Below are 23,215 nucleotides of genomic sequence, written 5' to 3' on the forward strand. Positions count from 1 at the left end.
CCTGATCTGGCGTGTGCGGCGCTCCTGGGCTGAAGTGTGCAGTGTGTGATCTAATGTGTGTGTTCTCCCACAGGCGGGCGATACACGCCTGATCTGGCGTGTGCAGCGCTCCTGGGCTGAAGTGTGCTGTGTGTGTGATCTGGTGTGTGTGTTCTCCCACAGGCGGGCGATACACGCGTGATCTGGCGTGTGCGGTGTGTGTGGCGGTCCTGGGTTGGTTCGTGGCTCTTCTGTCGGTTCTGATCGTGGCTCTGCTCGTCACACTGACGGGTCGCTCCATGTTCTGGTACACACACTTCTACGCCGCTGTCTGTCTTTACGGATCCGTCGCCGCCGGCAAGATCCTGCTGATACACACGCTGGCCAAGAACCTGTACTATGGGGTGAGTGAGGAGACAAGACACACACACACACACACACACGAGTTCTCAAACATGAGCTCATCTGCTGACTGATGGAAGTCAGTGATGTCACACTTTGATGATGTCACTTTGTGAACCCAACGGATGTAAACCTAAACTAAACATTTTATGCCAAAGCAGTAGCTTTATTTAAACAAATACTTTTTTTTAATGCAGAATAAGTAGCATTATTGAATAAATAGCATTTATTTATTTTGCCCAAAGCGGTAGAATTATTTAAAGGTGCCCTAGAATGTGAAATTGAATTTATGTTGGCATAGTTAAAGGACAACTCCGGCGCAAAATGAACCTTTAGTCTAATTACACATTGTTACCTAGTCAACCGTCATCTGAGATTTGTTTTCATGATTGCCGAATGTAAATAGTTTTATCTCTAAAAACAGTTTAGCCTATAACGCTAGTATAACGCTAGTATATAGTGCATAGAGTAATGACAAATAAAAATCGCTTGTTATTACCACTAACAAGGCTCAAAATAGCCCCACAGTAACACGACAGCATAATAAGGGTCCCTACATTCAAACCGAAGCATTGAGAACTTTGTCAGTGTCCAAACAGTTTAATAAGAAGATATTTTATACACACAGTAAATTTTGTGAATACAGGAAGAAGCCATCTTGGAAAAATAGTCTCTACCAGTCGATCTACGAACGCCGATCCAAGTGCGCTGGTGAGATGTGAATAAGGTGATAAGGTGAGCGTGAACAGTAGGCTACGTGTACATATTGAAGAGAAGAAAACGGTTCGTGTTTCTTCTGGAAACAACGGATCATATGAGATTCTGCTCAGTTCAGCGCACTTGGATCGGCGTTCGTAGATCGACTGGTAGAGACTATTTTTCAAAGATGGCTTCTTCCTGTATTCGCGAAGTTGACTGTGTGTATAAAACATCTGCTTATTAAACTGTCTGGACACTGACAAAGTTCTCAATGCTTCGGTTTGAATGTAGGGACCCTTATTATGCTGTCGTGTTAGTGTGGGGCTATTTTGAGCCTTGTTAGTGGTAATAACAAGCGATTTTTATTTGTCATTACTCTATGCCCTATATACTAGCATTGAACTAGCGTTATAGGCTAAACTGTTTTTAGAGATAAAACTTTTTACATTCAACAATCATGAAAACAAATCTCAGATAACGGTTGACTAGGTAGCAATGTGTAATTAGACCAAAGGTTCATTTTGCGCCGGAGTTGTCCTTTAAATAAAAAGAGTTCAGTACATGGACATGACATACAGTGAGTCTCAAATACCATTTTTCTCGTTTTTGACGAGAAAATACCTGAAAAACAGGCGAATCTCCACATAATACCGACTGTGACGCAACTGTGTGTAAATATGTATGTAAATATGTTAATATGTACGACTCCAAACATTTGCCTATGCCAGCCCATGTTCAATGACAGGTGGAACTGCGCAGTCGAAGCATGGCAGTTGATCGGATGTACACATGAGTACAAAAGTATTTTTTAGTTCCTTCATCCGAGCCTCTGAAGAAACAATGGGTTAATTTTATTTTCTCTGGATATTTCCAAACATTTCTCCGACGACTGTTTCCTCAACTTGGGCCAAGAGCTGGCCTCGCATCGAGCTGATGTGTTGTTCAAGTTCAGACAGGTAACGTTAATCTTTCACTCAAGATCGTTCAATACTGTTTATGCATCAGTAAGTCAAGCCAGTGACTAAAATATGAACTTCACATCATTTCTTTTAGTAGGATGAAAAAAAAAACGTATTTAAATTCGGAATAAATTATATACAGAAAGCGATCAAAGAACGATTTTGCCGACACTTGCCAAACTCGTTATGAATTTAATGTCGCAGGTTACACTGTACAACAAAGCTCTTACTGTATTTACATGATCGTGTCTGCATTGGTGAAAGCATTAGAGAGAGCAGAAACTGCGTTGCAATGATAAGATCTTCATTCTCGCGATCGACAGACTGTCCTCTGCTGCTCAATGCTCATCACAGCAACATTTTATGTGATGGGAATAGATCTAAATACTTTAAAAACTTCTCACGATTCGTTGATCTCGATAGCTGTAATAGTAAAAACCTATAATAGCTGTAGTGAAATTATTCGAGAGAGTTTCACATGTAATACATAGCTATTTCATATGCAAGCATGTCAGCCAATCACAGCAGAGGCCGGACACACAGCAGACACGCCCCTTCAAACAGAGTGTTCAAAGTAGAGGCTAAAATCAGACTAGGAAAAATGCCTTTTATTACTAAATTATGACTATTTTTGATCTAGAAAACATACTAACATTATAAGGGCAATAATTTAAAAAAAACATTCTATGGCACCTTTAAATAAATACAGCACAGATTTATTTATTTATTTCATACCTGTTTTTAAATCAATAGTATTATTGAAATAAATATATAATTATTATTTTTAATTAATTATGTTATTATTTTTCATATATTTATTTAAATGTCAAATCAATAGTATTATCTAAACAAAAATATTTATTTATGTATTTTTTTAAATATCAAGTTAATAACATTATTTAAATAAATAAATAAATAATAATGATAATTCATATTTTTTTTAATTGTCAAATCAGTGACATTATCTAAATAACTACAAATAATACATTATTTATTTCCTTAACTATTTTAATGACAAGTCAGTACCATTATTGAAAAAAAATAATATTATAAATTAATATATATATATATATATATATATATATATATATATATATAATATATATATAAATAATCAATTTATTTATCTTTTCTTAATAAGTCATGTTTTCATTGATAAGTGATGACTGATATGCTTAAATTACTTTAAAAAAAGTAATCAGTAGCAATTTTTTATTAATATTAATAATAATAATCTTTTTTTTTAAATGTCAAGTCATTAGTTTTATTTAAATAAATAAAAATAGATTTTATTTATTTACTTAGCAAATACATTTATTTACTTATTTAAATACATATATATAATTTCTATATACTTTTGTAATTATTAATTTCATGACTTTTTTTTTTTTACTTTATTTTACCAAGATAGTCCCATTGAGATAAAAATCTCTTCTTCCCAGGAGTCCTGGCCAAAATGGCAGCACAAATAGTTTCACATTTACAATATAATATACAATTATTGGTCAATAAGAGATTTTTAAATGAGAGTTTTTCTCATTATTATACGTGTTAACCGTGAGCTGGCGTAAACCGGAGCGCACTGAGGCAGCTCTACATGTTTCAGGACGTCTGTTACTGAGTGTCCCGTTCTAGCGCCTCGAGTCAGGACATTACAGGTTTCTTATGGGTTTGTGTTTGAGCTTGAGCTCCGTCAATGTTAACCAAGGGTCTTACTAATGACTGATCACCTGACACGGTTACCCAGAGTTCACAGCTGTGTCTAATCAACATTGTTTTTATTTTTCCAGTTTCTAGTTTTAAATGTGCAGTTCAGATGCTGTAACTTGGCACCGTTGCATTTAAGTTTTTTTAGTCCATTTAAACAGCTTGATGGGATTTAATAAAAGTACAAATATTCCATGTAGTCTCTCAGTTAAAATGAGCTCATCAAAATTGTAGTAATGTGTGTGTATATATATATATATATATATATATATATATATATATATTATGAAAGAGTTTGTTTGTGCTGTTGTGGTTTTGCAATCATACATTATTTGTCAATCATTAAAGCTGGTTGCTTGTGTTTGTAAAGTTCCACTTGAATTTCCCAGATTAGTTATAAGAATATATTCAGGTCACACAATATCAGCGGGTCATTTCTCCATTCTTCGTTTCTCTGAGGTTTGATGGATTTCTTATCACAAGTTTTATGTTTTTATTCTTCTTCTGCTCATCTTTTTGATCAACAATACTGTAAAAACAGTAAAATATTATTCCAGTGTAAATCTGTTTTCTAAGTGAATATACAGTAAAGTGTAATTTATTCCTGAGTTCAAAGCTGAATTTTCAGCATCAATACTCCAGTCTTCAGTGTCACATGATCCTTCAGAAATCACTCTAATATGAAGATTTGATGCTCATAAACATTTATGATTATTATCAATGTTTAAAATAATGGAAACTGTGATGCATTTTATTGAAAGTTCATAAGAACAGCATTTATTTGAAATAGAAGCTTTACATTTGCCTCATATTCACCCATTCACTCACTCATTCATACACCGACGGCGGTGTCAGCCATGCAAGGCTCCATCCAGCTCGTCGGGAGTAGCTGGGGTTGGGTGTCTTGCTCATGGACACCTCGACTCTTGGTCAGGTCTCAAAATCTTCGTTGTTCTGATGGATCTGTCAATCAAAACGTTATCTTTCACACATTTGCTGCCTCTAACCTAGAGACTGACATGAGTGTGTGTGATAAGAGCTGAAGTCAGATCAGATAAAGACTGGATGAACAGACAAATATGTGTGTGTGTGTTTCAGCCTATCAGAGCGTCAGTCGAGGACAGTAACCTTTCACACACACACAAACACACACTGTGTTAAAGCGCATGTGGCTTGTGCTCAAATATTATTTTACACCCCTGTTCCACATGTACTATGTACTTAATATAGCAATGACAATAACTGGGTAATAACTGTGTAATAACCCCTAAACTGAACCCTAACCCATATCAACTATCAGCTAAAATGAAACACTTCCTATCTGACGAAACACCGGAGACGGCTGTTCATGCGTTCATTACTCCCTGTTCAGACCATTTTTAAGTCTCTTTTAAAAACGTATTTGTTTTTTCTGGCATATTGATTTTATTATTATTATTAATATTATTTTTTAAATGTGTATATTATATTTGTGTGTATTAAAGTGTATATATTTCAGATCTGTATTTAGTTGTCCTGTACAGCACTTTGGTCAGTCTTGTGGCTGTTTTAAATGTGCTTTATAAATTAATTAAACTTAAACTTGCAACTTCATTTCTTGGCTTATGTACACTGTAAATACACAAACTGTAAAATATCTGCTCTAGTTGATCCTCGGCTGACGTCAGACTCCTGCTGCGCTCTGATTGGCTCTAACACAGTTAGTGTGTGTGTGATAGAGAGCCTAAGTCCTCCCCCCCCCCCCCTTCCGGTCGACCACCATGGGACCTTATTTTGGAAAGATATTGTAAAAATATTGCTAGTCAATGGCGAGAGACAACAAATATTTTGATCTTGTTTGATTTGTGCCCTGAATTACACATATGATGTTTGTTAATTTAAAAGATACATTTTATAATAAATTTTATTATAGGCACTGCAGTTCAATTCAAAATATATGAGATTGTGGTTTCTCCCGCCCCGCCTCCTCAGACTCGACACTCACATGTGGTCGCCAGTTTTATCTGTGTGTTTATCTTTATTGTGGCAGATTTTCAGTCTCAATTCAAATCATCAAAGTCCGGATCAGGTCTTGAAGAAATTGTGCAGAGTCGAGGTTTTGGGTCTCAGAAAAGCAACTTTATTGAGCAAAGGGCTGGGCGATATGGCCAAAAAATCATATCTCGATATTTTTTGGTCAAATGGCGATATACGATATATATCTCGGTACTTTCTACGTTTTCTATTTAGATAAAGAAAATCTTTATATTTAAAAAAAAAAAATATATATATATATATATATATTCACATTTGGCCCAATGATATCCTACAAACAATGTTGATATTGAAGGATATGGAAACAAATATAATATAGGCTATGCAATATATTATGTGCAAAAAGCTTTTGTTTTTATATTGACTAAAAGCTAAACTAAAAATGAAAATAAAAACAAAAACAAAAGCACAAACTAATTATATTAGCCTGCATTTGATTACCCCATTATAATCACTTTCACTTTCATTAAAAATATATACTTGTAGGTTTAAAATTCCACATATGGCACATTTATTTTCTCCAACAAAAAATATTTTAGCAATATGTTACGTAGTACTATTCACGCGCATGCGCGCGCCGGCGCTCGTTCAAGGAAGCATGAATTTTAGCGGAGATTCACTTGCAGAAGCTCGTCCTCTTCTGACATGGACATATTTGTTGTGAAATGGACATATTTGCTTTACTTTCTAACATTTACAGACGGAGAATATACCTGTGAAATGTAAGTTGAGCACTGAGGAAAGCACCACATCTCAAACGCATTAAACAGCGCAAGTATATCTGTCAGTCAGCAACAGTGTCTGTCAGAGCATTTGACAGGGCGGCAAGCTGCCTTAAACTTGTTAACTATATCAAAGTGATTTTGACGCAATTAATATAAGCTTGCGTCATGTTTAGGACAAATTGTACTACGTAGCCTAGCTACTTTCACTGCAGCAGCTCACACTGCAACCTCCGCTATTTTTCAGATGTGCTCATATCAAACTACTGTATCGATATAAACGGCATTGCCTCACTCCATATCGTTTAAAAAAATATAACGATACATCGTACATACTCGATATATCGCCCAGCCCTAATTGAGCAGTTCAACAAAGTGAGATGCCAGCTGGCCATCTGATCTTACAATGGTCTGCACTCATTTCTTATACCTTGTGGTAGCCAATTAGCGCTCAAATTGTTATCTCTTCTCTCCTGGCTCCTCCTTATTACTCCTCCCAGATTAAAAACACCTGCGTCATCATTTTATTTTTAATTGGGGCAAACTTCTCTGCGCATGCGTATCATTTCTTTTTACACAATGGGCTCCTTGTTTCAGTGCGCTTTTCCCAGTGGCACATTGTTACATTGTATACAATCTGTTTCTCTCCCAGTGCCTCCCAACACCTGCATCTGTGCTACAAGTGTTTTTTGGGTACTTTTCCACTCTCTCGTCCCTGTCCTCATGTGCCCTAAGACCCTAGTTTTTTCTGCTTGGCATTACATCACATGCACGCTTCTTTCACATGCACAGCATGCTTCTTTCACATGTACATAGGACAAGCAGAATTCTCCAACACCCGGAAGCTAGCGGCGCATGGGTTCCCTCAGGTCGAAAAGCAATGCATTTTCCCCATAGACTTTTGGAAAATCGCAAAAAATAAGATCTGTGTTTAACAAAGGGTTATGACCCTTACACGTTTTGTCTAGCAAGAGAATCTTTACAAGGTAATCCAAAATGTATACATTTTGAAGCCTGTATATAAAGATTTTAAAAAACACAATCAGACACAATAAAGTTTAAAAAACCACAAGCTGGTTATAACTGTGTGTTCTATGTCATAGATCAAAACGTGAAAATATTTAGAGGCTTTGTTCACCACAGACCTTATTTCAGGCGATTTAGCAAAAACCCATTCAAAAATCCCATAGGCTTTAGAACGAGGGAACCGTAATGCTAAAATGCTAACTCACTTCCGCGTTTTAGCCTACAGAGTGACGTCGTAACTTCGGCACTCTATTAAAACGACTGAAAACGCGGATCACATGACCATTCTCTAACACTGGGCATGCGTGTGCCGGTGTAAACAGTGGTTGACGAATCAGGGAAGGACACGTCATGACTGATGACACCCAATCATAGAGCCGAGCGTGAGCCTCTGCGTCACCGTTTCTAAAGTCCTACGTTTTGTCCCGTCTTCACTAAAATGCTAGCCTGGCTGCGCCCGCCTACGCACTTCCGCTCAATTTCATTTTCCTTCAGTACTGCGTCTGGGACCGCTCCATATCCTTAGGTTTCCAGAAATCAATTTTTTGTAGGACCAATCAGCGAATAGAGGGAGTGGCTGAGAACGATGACGTTGATGTAGTGCGTCAGTTTGAGTGCAGTAATGGCAGCGGAGAAAGACGTGAGAAAAGCTATTCGGTCCGTTGTTGGAAAAGAAACTGCCGAATATACAGAATTTAAAGCCGGATTGTTGTCGTCTCACCTCTTGTTGCACAACGGAGGACCAAGTGAAGGAGGCAGAAAGGTTGGAAGTTTGTGCTGGGCAGCTCGTGCACAATGACCGTGACATTTTGGACTTTAGCCTGGTGTTCGCGGTGTTCGGAAGCCCCGAGTCCTGGCTGCTAAACTATTGTTGAAGATCCGCTCAGGAGTCATGTCAGTCGCTCAGATTCCCAACAGTAAATTTACTGATTCTTGTGATGAATAGAACATTTTGAGCCCCTTTGTGCACTCGTACAGGAGGTTGGTGTGTCAGTTTTACATGTTGTAAATCATACAAATTGGTTGTGATTTAAAAAAAAAAATTGTCATAAATAAAAATTTGAAAACCCATACTTTGGAGACTATATTTGATTTTCAGTTTTAGATGTCAATGGTTAATTTGTTTTAATTAAAAAAAAACAACTAAATGCCATATAAAAATGTACAAACACATACTTTGAAGACCATAATTAAGGTAATTAAGAAACAAAAATACGTAATATGAAAAATTGTTGTTTATTACACATCTGCAGACAGACTGATCATTCACTACAGCATTGACTGAATAATCACTGTCCTTCATGTCAAATATACATTTCGAATTAATAATTGTTCCTAGATTAACAAAACCTGCAGCTCTCGTTGACTGAAATCCTATTGTAAATTTAATCGTCTGATCATTCGGAGTTCGGACTTGTTGTTTCTTTTACTGTCTATGGTTGTTTCCAGCCGTTTCGGCGCATGACATACGTCACTCACGACCACACATTAGCGATTGGCTATGGCAGATCGTGAGTGACTCTGGGCAGATCCAATAGATTTGAACTTTAATAGTGAACCCGCCTACAAGGAAGGAAACGTTTCTCAATTAAGAGAGGCCAGACTCTCTGTACAAATGAAATGTATGTACGAGAGTCTGGTAGAACCAGGCTACTAAAATGCCCTCCGGAGATTCAAAACGCGAAACGGAGCTGCAGCGTTTCTAAACTTCTCAGTTTTAGGTCTTCGTTTTTTTTCTGTTTTAGTCTGGACGGGAGGTGCAAACGTAGCAAAAGGTCTAAATGTTTCCTCAATACATGCAAACATATTATGGTATTTTTATGCTTTATTAGAGTTACACACAACACCTATAATCAAGAGACAGTGGAATATTCATACTTTTTAAAATGAGTTTGTAACAATCTTAAATGATCTTCATCTTTGTTACTTTCACTCATCTGTGGCTCATTATTCACGCTCCTTCAGTATGCCAGAGTTATATTTTAATGGATTATTGTGATTTCAACTTCTCAGAGACTTTTTTTTTAATTCAGTAAAATATTCATTAAAAAAAAATGGTTAGTATGGAACATACTTTTGGTAATAAATATGAACAGAACTCAAGTTCTCAGATCAGTGGATATTTGACTGGTTTTGACTGGATATATTCTCTCTCTCGCTTTTTGTGCTTGTGTTTCTCTGTGATGTGTGTCTGTCTCTCTCTGTGTTTGTCTGTCTGTCTCTCTCTCTCTCTCTGCGTCTCTGTGTGTGTTCAGAGCTCGAGTCGTGTGTATCTGTCTGAGCTGTTCTTCGACGTGAGTCTGGTGTTGTGGTGTTGTGCGCTGCTCTTCCTCACTCAGCGAGGGTTGTGTTCAGCGTACGTTCCCATGATGATGGTGGTGTTTCCGCTCGCCAGCAAACTGATGCTCAGAAAACACTTCAGAGCCAGAGGTCAGAGGTCACACCACACACACACGATTCTTCACATTATACCTCTGAGATGAAGCTTATTTGGTGTATTTATTTCAGGCATTTTGTTTTACAGCTGTCATGGTTCCTTAAGGTATTAATCATATATTATGATATTTTTGTGATATTTTACGTGTTATACAATACAACATTTTAAAACATTCATTCAGATCTGTAAATGAATAGTGTTTAGAAAAAAATATTTGCTATCACTATTATACAGGGTAAATATTTTTATGTAATATTTCAGTAATTTGCTTTGGCGTAAGTACAATGTCAAAATAAAAGCTTAATTCTGTATTAAAAAAGATATATATATATATATATATATATTTAAATATATAATGCCTGTATGCAAATATATAATAGTATTTAAATTGCAACCCTATATTTGACTTTTATTTAGCCGTACCTTTAGGATGTTTCAGGTCTCTGGTCAGCAGTAGTATTAGCTCAGGATGGGGTCAAAGGGCAGAAATCATGGCTCGGATGTTTAAATGAGGTTGACACATGGCTGTTGTGCTGATTAGTAGTATGTGTGTGTGTGCGTGCAGGAGCATCTCTGCAGTACTCTGTCCTGTACCTCGTGGGTCTCACTGTACCTTACGTCCACATCATGTTCCTCATCTGGGTGGTTTTTGAGATTTTCACACCAATCCTGGGCCGCAGCGGAACCGAAATACCACCAGATGTCATCCTGGCGTCAATTGTTACCCTGGCAACCGTGATTCTGTCTTCCTATTTTGTGAGTCAAACAGACTAACTGTAACATAGTAAATTCAAATTGAAACATTTATAATCAAACAGTCAAATTCAAGCATTCAAGCCTTTAAATTCAAACATTCAAGCAATAAAATTCAAACATTTCAATTCAAATATTCAACCATTTAAATTCAAACATTCAAGCAATAAAATTCAAGCATTTCAATTCAAATATTCAACCATTTAAATTCAAAAATTCGAGCAAAACAATTCAAACATTTCAATTCAAACATTCAAATTCAAACATTCAAGACGTTAAATTGAAACATTTAAATGCAAACATTCAAATTCAAAAATTCAAATTCAAACATGCAAAATGAACCATTCTAAATCAAACAGTCAAATTCAAATATGTACATTTAAACATTCCCATTCAAACATTCTAATTCCAATTAAAATTCTTAATTCAACATAAAACAAACAAAGATTAAAACCACCATATGTGTCCTTACACCTGTCTCTCTCTCTCTCTAATGAGGCTCTGTGTGTGCAAGATGATCAATTGGTCTTGAGTTTTTAAAAGTTTTTTAATTTCAATTGCCTTTCTATGTTTTTGGGATATGATGTTTAAATTAGGAATGTAAAAAATGTGTAAAAATTAAAGTGTATCTAAAACTCTCTTTCTCTCTCCAGATGCATTTCATCTATCTGTCGCACAGCACGAAGCGGATGCTGGCTGGTCTGGGGTCAGTGTTCACGCTGATGTTTGTTCTGGTCTGCTGTGGTCTGTTCTTCCCATACTCTGGTGACCCATCCAGTCCTCGACCCAAACGAGTCTTTGTGCAGGTATCGTCATCTCTGATCCGTTATTAGAGTTTACTGAAACTCAAACCATGAAATATTGTCCTGACTTGAAATAAATTAAACATTACCTGAGAAGTTAAAGTTTTATATATGCATGCATGAATGCATGTATGTATGTATGTATGTATATATATGTGTGTGTGTGTGTATATATATATATATTCATTTTATTTTAGCTTGATGAGGGGAAACTCATTGCAAAAATGACTATAGTTTTTTTTTTTTTTTGTTAAGCCCTTGAGCAGTGCCCTGTACTGTACTCTGCTTTACTGTACTCTACTTTACTGTACTATACTCTACCTCTTCTCTACTGTACTTCACTCTACTTTACTATACTGTACTATACTCTATTGTATTGTACTCTATTCTATTTTACTGTACTTTACTATTCTGTGTTATACTCTACTTTACTGTACTATACTATACTCTATTGTATTGTACTCTATTCTATTTTACTGTACTATACTGTACTCTACTCTTCTCTACTGTACTTCACTCTACTTTACTGTACTATACTGTACTTTACAGTACTCTACTGTAATATACTGCACTATATTGTACTCTACTATACTTCACTGTACTCTACTTTACTGCACTCTACTGTGCTGTTCTCTACTGTACTCCGCTGTACTTTACTCTACTCTTCTTCGCTGTACTTTACTGTACGGTACTCTACTGTACTCTACTATACTGTACTTTACTGTACGGTACTCTACTGTACACAAGTGAATCTGCATTTTTTTTTGAGCCTGAGAATTAGGTGTTTACATTTGCCTAAAAATATAATTGTAATGTAATTACTTTACAACTTTCCCCAACACTGGTTCTGTTTGTTTGTGTGTTTTCAGCACACCACACGCAGGTTCCACGCACTGGACGGGTCTCTGCAGAGCTCTGACTCGGGATTATGGGTCAACAGTCTGGATTACACCGGGATGCAGCACATCACTCCTCATATCCCAGAGATCAACGACAGCATCCGCACACAATGCCAGGACAAGATGCCCTACTGCGGATTCCCATGGTTCCTCCCGGTCAAGTTCCTGGTCAAGTGAGTGAAGCTCAGAGGATCGGATGATGTGCGGCTTCAGCCTTAAACCCATAAAAAACCCTGTAAAAAAATATGTGTGTAGTGTCCGTGACGAGGTTCTGAAGAGCAGAAGTTTTGAAGCCCAAAGTGGACGAAGCTGGCCGTCGCCATCTTGGCAGCACGTCACTCCCGGATAACAGAAAAATCACATTTAGGACCATAATTCGTGGTGAAAAACTACATTACCCTAGCCTGGTGGACACAGACCCTTCTCAGTCGAAACTGTGGGTCTGGGGAAGCTTCATTCACAGCCCATTCCCAAAGGGGCATCACCAACAGGCGTCAATTGGATAGACCTAAAACCAAGGGGGTAATCCATTAGCTGGAAATTGTAGCCTCGCAGGAGCCGCCATTGTAGCAGAACTTCACCTGCTGTTAGCATTCCAAGAAACACACCAATGTATAAAAGGCTCCATTACCTTGTATCTTACTTTATGGCCCCGTAGAAGCTAACGATTGCGGTAGAGAAATTACCGTATAGACAGGAGGAGAAACTCGCAGGCAATCGGGGGTACGTGGAGGCATAAAGTCAAGGGAGAAGCCCTTAGAGAGTCATAAAGTTGATCTTGCTGCTAGCTCATGGACAGCTAATACTCACTCTCTCCGTCTCTGTGATATTCGGAAGGGAATTATTCCGATTTAACTTGGCACAGCTACTAGAAGACACACAGGTTGCTCACGTGACAGGCTCAGTTTGAGGTTGTGCAGTATGTCTGGCGATTAGCTTTTAACGGGCTTCAATTTTCTCTGTTGAAATCAATGGGGTCGCTCTGTCCATTTCTTTTACAGTCTATGCCTAAAACCAATCAGAGCGATCGTGTAAAGCCCGTCTGAACGTTTTGATTGGTGCCTCGATTTGGAAAAATTGGAAATGGGCTGGAATAGGCTCTTGGCCAGAAGTTCCGAAGTTCGTCAGGGTTTTCCAAGCCTAGTGATTCTAATGTTTTCCAAGCCCAACCCATGATTCTGCAGAGAAATCTCCACTAATCAGAGAATCTCATGATAAGCAAACTACACCAAAAGAGCTCCGCCCACTTCAGTGAAGCACTACGAATAGTCTGGAATATTTTTAGCCCTCCATTTTGGCAAGTGGGGCATAAATGATATATCCAAAATAAAAGCTCATTAGTTATTGTGAATATACACAACCAACATATATATGAAGAGTTCAGATGCAAAAGCCTCTAAATGCCATTTGAAATTTTCTTCTTTAATGATGATTTTTATGAAACTTGTATATTTAAGTTCAGTAATTTCACTTAAATGCCAATGATAATTACCTATTAATTGTTATTTAAGTGAAATTATTGAACTTAAATATACAAGTTTGATAAAAATCATCATTAAAGAAGAAAATTTCAAATGGCATTTAGAGGCTTTTGCATCTGAACTCTTCATATATATATAGGATGTATATATGTATGTATATATATATATATATATATATATATATATATATATATATGAAAGTCAACGCATGAGAGTTTACAGTTTAGGACAGTTCAGGATTACTCAGACTGTTTTTAGGTAATAATCTCAAACATTAAAACAAAACAAAAATATATTAACAAAATGTATTTTGAATGTATACAAATATGCAGTGTTGGGGAAGCTACTCTGAAACTGTAGTTTGACAAGCTACAAGCTACTCGTACGTTAAAGTAGTTAAACTACAGTCAAGCTACCCTTTTGGAAAAGTAGTTAGCTACACTACAAGTTACAATCAAAAAGTAGCTAGCTACATTGAAACTACTTTTACTTTTTGAACAACATATTATAAATATTATATTACCTATTATTATTATAAGATGTTATTATAAATTATATATTTTAAATAACTGAATAAGTGTCTGATGAATGTAATTCAAATATTTAGTGTTTAAAACAATGCAATACAATTATGATTTCAAAGAGTATTGTTTTATTACACACAACACTCAAATATCTCAGACTGTTTGTCAAAAGTGCAAAATTGCAACAAATAGCCTACAACATTGCAAGAACAAAATATACATCCAACATAAATTGCATTTAGAACATTTTCTCAAAAATAACGATTGAACTTGGACAAATTAGACCATGGGTAATTAACGTTTGTTTCTCCATCCTCAAAATCTGCCGTCACCTGGGTGTGTCACTGTCAACCCACTTCTTTACGTCAGTGAACCGTTAGTCGCAAGATGCGTGATTAAACAACAGGTGGCGGTAATGGCAAAAAATGAGTTTGTAATCTAACAAGATGAAGAATATCCTTGCATCGGGCTGATTCGCGCAGGCTTGACAATGTAGCAATGTAGCTTTTTCTGCAAAAAGTAGTTAGCTACTTGAAAAGCTACACTGTTTAAAAAGCAACTGAGCTACTGCCAAGCTACTGAAAAATGTAGTTAAGTTAGTAGCTTCACTACTTGTAGTTAACTACTCCCCAACACTGCAAATATGATGTGGCTGTAGTGTAGCAATTTAGAAACAAATTGAAGACACAAGTGTGGTCAGGGTTCATTTCAAATCTGAAGTTTTTGACGTCAACCATAGTGTTTCTGAAGAGCGTTTTTGAAGCCCAAAGTGGGTGGAGCCGGCCATCGCCATCTTAGTCACTCCCGGATTGTCACTAAGCGTCACTCGCAGATAACCGTGAGGGGGTGGTGATGGCGCAGTGCATAAGACACATGCCTTTGGTGTGAGAGAGACCCCGGTTCGAATCCACTGTGAGACACCAATGTGTCCCTGAGCAAGACACTTAACCCCTAGTTGCTCCAGAGGCATGCGACCTATGACATATACAGCAATTGTAAGTCGCTTTGGATAAAAGCATCAGCTAAATTAATAAATGTAAAAATAACCGGAAATATGCGGTAATGACATTAGCGGCAATCCACCTGTCACCCTTAATTATGCAGAACTTTAAAGGCTTAATATAATTTCAACAGATGAGTTATAAAAACATTCATCCTTCTCACAGTTTTCGTGATGGACAAAATTATCTATATAGACCAAAACCACTTTTTGCTCCAGACTGTAAACATGTTTATTTCTGCTGTAAAGTTGGTCATTTTAACATGCGGGTCTATGGGATTGACTCTAGTGGCCAGTGGAGAAACTGCAGTTTACGCCACCTCAGTATTGATTCGAGGGAGAGACCGGAAGGTTGAACTTCATGATGTCTTTCTCTCCCTGTTTCAGGAAGAACTGGTATCTCCCGGCTCCTGAAGTCTCTCCTGAAGCTCCGCTGGAGTTCCGGCTCTTATCCAGAGAGGTGACAGAATGGGGAAGCATTAAAATGACTTTTGAGGTCAAAGGTGAGACTTCAGACTAATAGGATTTTCATGAAATATAATAATGAATGTTGATATTCCTCAAAAAATTAATTATATATATATATTACTGTTTTAGAATTATATAGATTCATCCGTTAATCCATCCATTCATCATCTATCCATACATACGTGCATCTATACATCCATCGATTCTTAAATCCATCCATTCATCCATATATAAATGCATCCATCCATACATAAATATATCCGTCCATCCACACACCCATACATACATATATACATGCATCCATGTGCAAATCATCTTTATTTATATAGTGCTTTTTTTACATATATTATACATATATACATAGACATACATACATTTTTGCATACATACATTTATAAATACATGCATACATGCATACATACATACATACATACAAACATACATACATAAAACTTACAAGGTTCAAGGTTCAAAGGTTTTATTTGTCACATACTCATACAATACACAATATACAATACTCATACGCAGTGAAATGTTTTTGTGATGTACTGTACTTCTGTGCTCAGTAGAAAATAAGAATACAATAAAACAATACAATAAAGTTATATAAGTTAAAACTAGACTGACAGATGTACAAATGTTAAACTTCAGTGGCTGGGTTAAAAATTGAAAGTCAATTCAAGTTAAAAATGTTCAGAGTGCAGAATTCAAGGCTCTTAGACCCCAATTACACCTGGCATTAAAATGCGATCTGTATCCAGATAAGTTATCCGGATAATAAGTACCGATTCCATTTACACCTGGCCACATAAATGTGTTTTTGCAAAACGGATATAAATCCGATCTTCAACTACCGCGTTATATGCAGATTTAATGGATTGCACGCCACCAAAAGCAACAGATTTGAGCTGCATTTTATTGATCATCAGCTAATTTCCAAATCAAAGACATCAATAAGAGAGAGTGGCAACAGCGCTGGTAAGATAATTTCGTTTCTTTACTTGAAGATGATTGTGTGTTAAGCGTCTGTGACTTACTTTCACTTTTATTTGCGATGTTTGCACGTTGGCTTGATGAATAGACGCTCTGCTCATCTGAGGTGATGCGTGTCGCAGTAGCGCCGTCATATCTGACTATAACATGACATATAGCCTATATAACAAGCTCACTCGTTTATTTTTTGCTTTTTTGGGAGGAGTAAAATATACATGTGGTTTCAACAACCAGATTGCGTTTACACCTAGTAAAGATCCGGACACAATGCAAGCCAGACTACCTCCAGATGTGATCAGGCAGATCCGATCACAACGCATTTACACTTTGCATTAACATGCGTTTTTTATTATCCGGATAACTTATCTGGATACAGATCGCATTTTAATACCAGGTGTAAATGGCGTCTTATTGCCGCAGGGAAAAAACTGTTCCCCAGGCGTCTGCCTGACCTAAGAGTTATAAACAGTTTATTGCAAGGGTGATGGAGATCCTTGATAATCGTTCTGGCCCTGGTAGTACAGCGTGTGATGTATAAGTCATGCAGAGGAGGGAGTGTGATGCCCATGATCCGCTCAGCGGTCCTCACCACCCTGTGCAGAGCTCGCCGGTCCCCGCAGGAGCTGTTACCGTACCAGACAGATATGGCTCCAGTCAGTATGCTCTGTACAGCAGCATAGTAGAAGGAAATCAGGATCAGTTGGGAGACCCTGAATCTCCTAAGCTGTCTGAGGTGATAAAGGCGCTGTCTTGCCTTCCTCACCACAGTATCCGTGTGTACAGCCCACGATAAATCCTCAGAAATGTGCACTCCGAGATATTTAAAGCTACTCACCCTCTCCACTGGCGTCCCATCTGTCAGGGGAGGGGTGTAGGTCCTGCGACGTACATACATACATGTACAAACATACATGCATGCATACTTAGAAACAAACATACAAACATATATACATACACACATACATACATATATATATATATATATATATATATATATATACATGCACATATACATACAAAACATGCACATATACATACATACAAACGTACATGCATACATACAAACATATACATGCACACATACATGTATACATATATATACATGCACATATACATACAAAACATGCACACAAACATACATACATACAAACATACATACAGACTTACATACATACTTACAAACATACATACATACGTACAAACATACATACATACATACATACATACATACAAACATGCATACAAACATGCATACATACAAACATACATCCAAACTTACATACATACAAACATACATACATATATACATGCACACATACATATATATACATGCACACATACATACATACATTTGTACAACCATACATGCATACATACATACAAACATACATACATACATAAATACAAACATACATACATACAAACATGCATGCATACATACAAACATACTGTATATACATGCACACATACATGTATATACATGTACATATACATACAAATATATATATACATGCACATATACAAAACATGCACACAAACATACATACATACAAACATACATACAAACTTACATACATACTTACAAACATACATACATACAAACATACATACATACTTACATACATACATACAAACATACATGCATACATACAAACATACATACAAACATGCATACAAACATGCATACATACATACATACATACAAACATACATACATACATACATACAAACATACATACATACATACATACATACAAACATACATGCATACAAACATACATACAAACATACATACAAACATAAATACATACAAACATACATGCATACAAACAAACATACATACATACAAACATACAAGCATGCATACATACAAACATATATACATGCACACATACATATATGAAGAGTTCAGATGCAAAAGCCTCTAAGTGCCATTTGAAATTTTCTTCTAAAATGACCATTTTTATCAAGCTTGTATATTTAAGTTCAGTAATTTCACTTAAATGACAATTAATAGGTAATCTTCATTGCCTTTTAAGTGAAATTACTGAACATAAATATACAAGCTTGATAAAAATGGTCATTTTAGAAGAAAATTTCAAATGGCACTTAGAGGCTTTTGCATCTGAACTCTTCATACACTCACCGGCCACTTTATTAGGTACACCTGTCCAACTGCGTGTTAACACTTAATTTCTAAGCAGCCAATCACATGGCGGCAACTCAGTGCATTTAGGCATGTAGACATGGTCAAGACAATCTCCTGCAGTTCAAACCGAGCATCAGTATGGGGAAGAAAGGTGATTTGAGTGACTTTGAAAGTGGCATGATTGTTGGTGCCAGAAGGGCTGGTCTGAGTATTTCAGAAACTGCTAATCTACTGGGATTTTCACGCACAACCATCTCTAGGGTTTACAGAGAATGGTCCGAAAAAGAAAAAACATCCAGTGAGCGGCAGTTCTGTGGGCGGAAATGCCTTGTTGATGCCAGAGGTCAGAGGAGAATGGCCAGACTGGTTCGAGCTGATAGAAGGGCAACAGTGACTCAAATAACCACCCGTTACAACCAAGGTGGGCAGAAGAGCATCTCTGAACGCACAGTACGTCGAACTTTGAGGCAGATGGGCTACAGCAGCAGAAGACCACACCGGGTGCCACTCCTTTCAGCTAAGAACAGGAAACTGAGGCTACAATTTGCACAAGCTCATCGAAATTGGACAATAGAAGATTGGAAAAATGTTGCCTGGTCTGATGAGTCTCGATTTCTGCTGCGACATTCGGATGGTAGGGTCAGAATTTGGCGTCTACAACATGAAAGCATGGATCCATCCTGCCTTGTATCAACGGTTCAGGCTGGTGGTGGTGGTGTCATGGTGTGGGGAATATTTTCTTGGCACTCTTTGGGCCCCTTGGTACCAATTGAGCATCGTTGCAACGCCACAGCCTACCTGAGTATTGTTGCTGACCATGTCCATCCCTTTATGACCACAATGTACCCAACTTCTGATGGCTACTTTCAGCAGGATAATGCGCCATGTCATAAAGCTGGAACCATCTCAGACTGGTTTCTTGAACATGACAATGAGTTCGCTGTACTCAAATGGCCTCCACAGTCACCAGATCTCAATCCAATAGAGCATCTTTGGGATGTGGTGGAACGGGAGATTCGCATCATGGATGTGCAGCCGACAAATCTGCGGCAACTGTGTGATGCCATCATGTCAATATGGACCAAACTCCCTGAGGAATGCTTCCAGCACCTTGTTGAATCTATGCCACGAAGAATTGAGGCAGTTCTGAAGGCAAAAGGGGGTCCAACCCGTTACTAGCATGGGGTACCTAATAAAGTGGCCGGTGAGTGTATATACATGCACACATACATACAACCATACATGCATACATACATACATACATACATACATTCAAACTTATATACATGCACACATACATATAAATATATATACATGCACATATACATACAAAACATGCATTCATCCAAAAAATATATTTGTCTTAGAGAATAAAAGGAAATAATCAGCAGCATTTAATAATCCTGTTTGTGTTTGATTCATTAAGATCAGACTCACAAACACTCTCTCTGTTAATAATGAAGAATAATCTCTACGTTTACACCGTTGTTCTGTCTCAGGCCCGACCCACATGTCCCTGTATCTGCTGCCTGACGCCGACGTGTCTCTGAGCGGGTGGTCATTCGGTGACGGGACACCCCAGTTCGACCTCAGCGGGGAATACTTCATATTCTACTCCCACGGCCTCCACGCTCCGGCCTGGAGCTTCTGGTTCGAGATCCAGGTGAGTTAGAGCTCAGGAACCACAGATTTAACACGAGGAGTGTGTGTATAGTGTGAGATTTAACATGAGGAGTGTGTGTATAGTGTGAAATTTAACACGAAGTGTGTGGAGGTGTGAGTTTATGTGATTGGGAGGTGTGTATAGTGTGTGTGATGTGTGTGTCTCGTCTTCAGTCACCCAGAGCTTCAGAAGCGTCTCCTGACGAGGGCTCGATCTCTCTGGCCGTGTCCGCTCATTATTTCTCCGGTCCGGACCGACGCTCCGACCCGCTCGAGTCGTTCCTGAAGAGATTCCCTGACTGGACGTTCCCATCCTCATGGATCAGCACATACCACATGTACAGATACTGAGGGCACACTCTCTCTCTCTCACACACACACACACAGAAACCACTCACTGTGGACCCTACAAGCTCCTTCATTCACATCAACCAACGCACAGTGTTTATTTATTTTATTTGTCTGGGTCATATTTCAACTCAAAATCAAAAGGAAAAAAATAAGTTAAACTACTTTAAATCAGTAAATGATTTTTACTTGGGGTTAAAATGTGTTTAATTATCATTGAACATTTTTTTTTTTGGACATTTTCATTTTATTTTTTTGTAATTTTCATTGTTTCAGTGAGAAAAAATGATTTTTTTTTTAATAATGATTTCATTTACTTTTAGTTTTAATTACATTTTTAGTTTTAGTTTTAATAATTTCATAATAAATGCCATGACAGAAATAATAAGAATTACAAACAAACAAAAAAATATATACTAGTATAACTAAAAATGCTACCATGATTTATTAATACTTTAAAATTTAAATAATACAATTCAGTTTTTTTTTATTACAAAAATTCATGTTTAATTGTCATAAAAATAATGCGATTTTGAGGTGAAATGTGACGGTCACATGATCTCGAGTGGTTTCTCGGGATTGGCTCTCAGTGTTTCTGTGGTCATGTGACTCAGCGGGTTTGTGGTTTCGGCAAGTCTTGTAGTTTCTCGTCTCTCTGTCTGAGAGATTCACTGGTTCCAATGGAACGCACACAACGAGAGATTCAACGGCAGCGGTTTCACCGAATCACGACATCACGAGTCAGCAAATCCTGATGTCATTTCCTGTCAGTGATCTCGTTATGATGGCGGTCATTCAGCCGTGTCGTGAACGAGCCATTTTACTCGTTCTTGGTGTTTTGTGTGCAGATCTGATCATTTCACGCACATCAGCTGCATCCTAACAAACATCCAAAAACTTCAAACACAAGTGCTTTTTTTATTGATTCGTTTTTTTTTTTTAAGCATTGGACAATTGTTCATATTTGTATATTGTTGTTTTTTTTTTTTTTTTATCATTCTTGCAGCAGGAAAAATGGTGTCAAGCTTCTTCTGGATTGAACTGGATTTAAAGTCTTAAATTCTTTTATTATTATTATTATTATTATTATTACTGCAGTAAATCCAAACTTCAGAGTCTGTATTGGACTGACGATACTGCAGCTTTACTTGAGTTACAGGAGCTGGAAAGTTCCTGCTGTTTGAACGGTTCTTCTCGTAATAAAGATTTCGTGCGACAGGATTGAACTGGATTTACCGATGAATGTTGATCTCAGTACATCTGAACGATTTCAAGCTCTTTTGAGAGAGTAAACTGACAGTTTCACTCACACTTTAAAATAACGTCCCATCTGTTAGTTACGATACACTCGCTAACAACATTTTTACAGCATTTATTAACACAACTAGAGCATTTCATAATGTTAACGTGTGGCCCTCTAGTGGTTACAAGTAAAACTGCACGTATTTTGCAGAAGAACATTGTTGTGGTTGTGCTTCAGCTCTGCGAAATAAATATGAATAATATTATTATTCTATTGCCCATAAAACATACGCTCAAGAGATATAAACAAACGCTACTGTGGCTTTACGCATTAATACATGGTACTTTGAAAGTAAAGTTAAGATTATTACACGCATTAATGAATGTAGTCAACAGAGGGAACGTTATTGTAAAGTGTCACCAGATTATTATTATTAATGCTGCTGTAATTACATTTCTGATGGTTATTTGACTTTGTTCTGGGTTTGATGAGCTGCTTTTGTCTAATGAATCGAGCACTTTTTCATTGTAAAATCTAATTTCAAATCAAACAAGTGGTTCTTTGTCTGAGATTTCAAAGGAAATAAACTGATAAGCTAGTGAATGTTTGATTAATGCTGTTGATTATTATAATAACCTGCTTTTGTGTTTTTATTTGGGATGAAGTCGATGTTCAATGAGAATTATTTTGTTCTTCTGAAACGTGTATTAATCCATGATCTTACGGGAGCTTTGACTAATAAACCAGGTGTTCATTACATTTGCATGTCTGACAAACTAAAGCAATTATACACACAATAACATCCACTCTGAATAATTAAGGATAAAATGTGACTCAAATCTGTAAAGATGAACGGTTTGTCATATTCTGAAAGACATTTTATGATTCAAACTGTTGTTTTGACATCCACGAATCACACAAGTATTT

The 23,215-nt window shown here is 37.1% G+C and overlaps 1 protein-coding gene across 1 annotated transcript in view; it reads left to right on the forward strand.

Moving 5' to 3' along the window:
* Window positions 1–23,047, forward strand: part of ermp1 (endoplasmic reticulum metallopeptidase 1) — a 41,180-nt gene extending 18,133 nt beyond the window's left edge. The window contains exons 8-15 of the mRNA XM_089123762.1: window positions 163–383; window positions 9,784–9,958; window positions 10,531–10,721; window positions 11,372–11,524; window positions 12,391–12,593; window positions 15,813–15,928; window positions 20,535–20,698; window positions 20,872–23,047. Coding sequence (XP_088979888.1) covers window positions 163–383; window positions 9,784–9,958; window positions 10,531–10,721; window positions 11,372–11,524; window positions 12,391–12,593; window positions 15,813–15,928; window positions 20,535–20,698; window positions 20,872–21,048 — 1,400 coding nt within the window. The 3' untranslated portion in view covers window positions 21,049–23,047. The remainder of the gene's footprint in view (window positions 1–162; window positions 384–9,783; window positions 9,959–10,530; window positions 10,722–11,371; window positions 11,525–12,390; window positions 12,594–15,812; window positions 15,929–20,534; window positions 20,699–20,871) is intronic.
* The last annotated feature ends 168 nt before the right edge of the window (window positions 23,048–23,215 follow it).

The sequence above is a fragment of the Pimephales promelas genome, chromosome 19 (assembly GCF_988280905.1).
Source record: "Pimephales promelas chromosome 19, fPimPro1.hap1.1, whole genome shotgun sequence".
In the NCBI taxonomy this organism is placed as follows: Eukaryota; Metazoa; Chordata; class Actinopteri; order Cypriniformes; family Leuciscidae; genus Pimephales; species Pimephales promelas.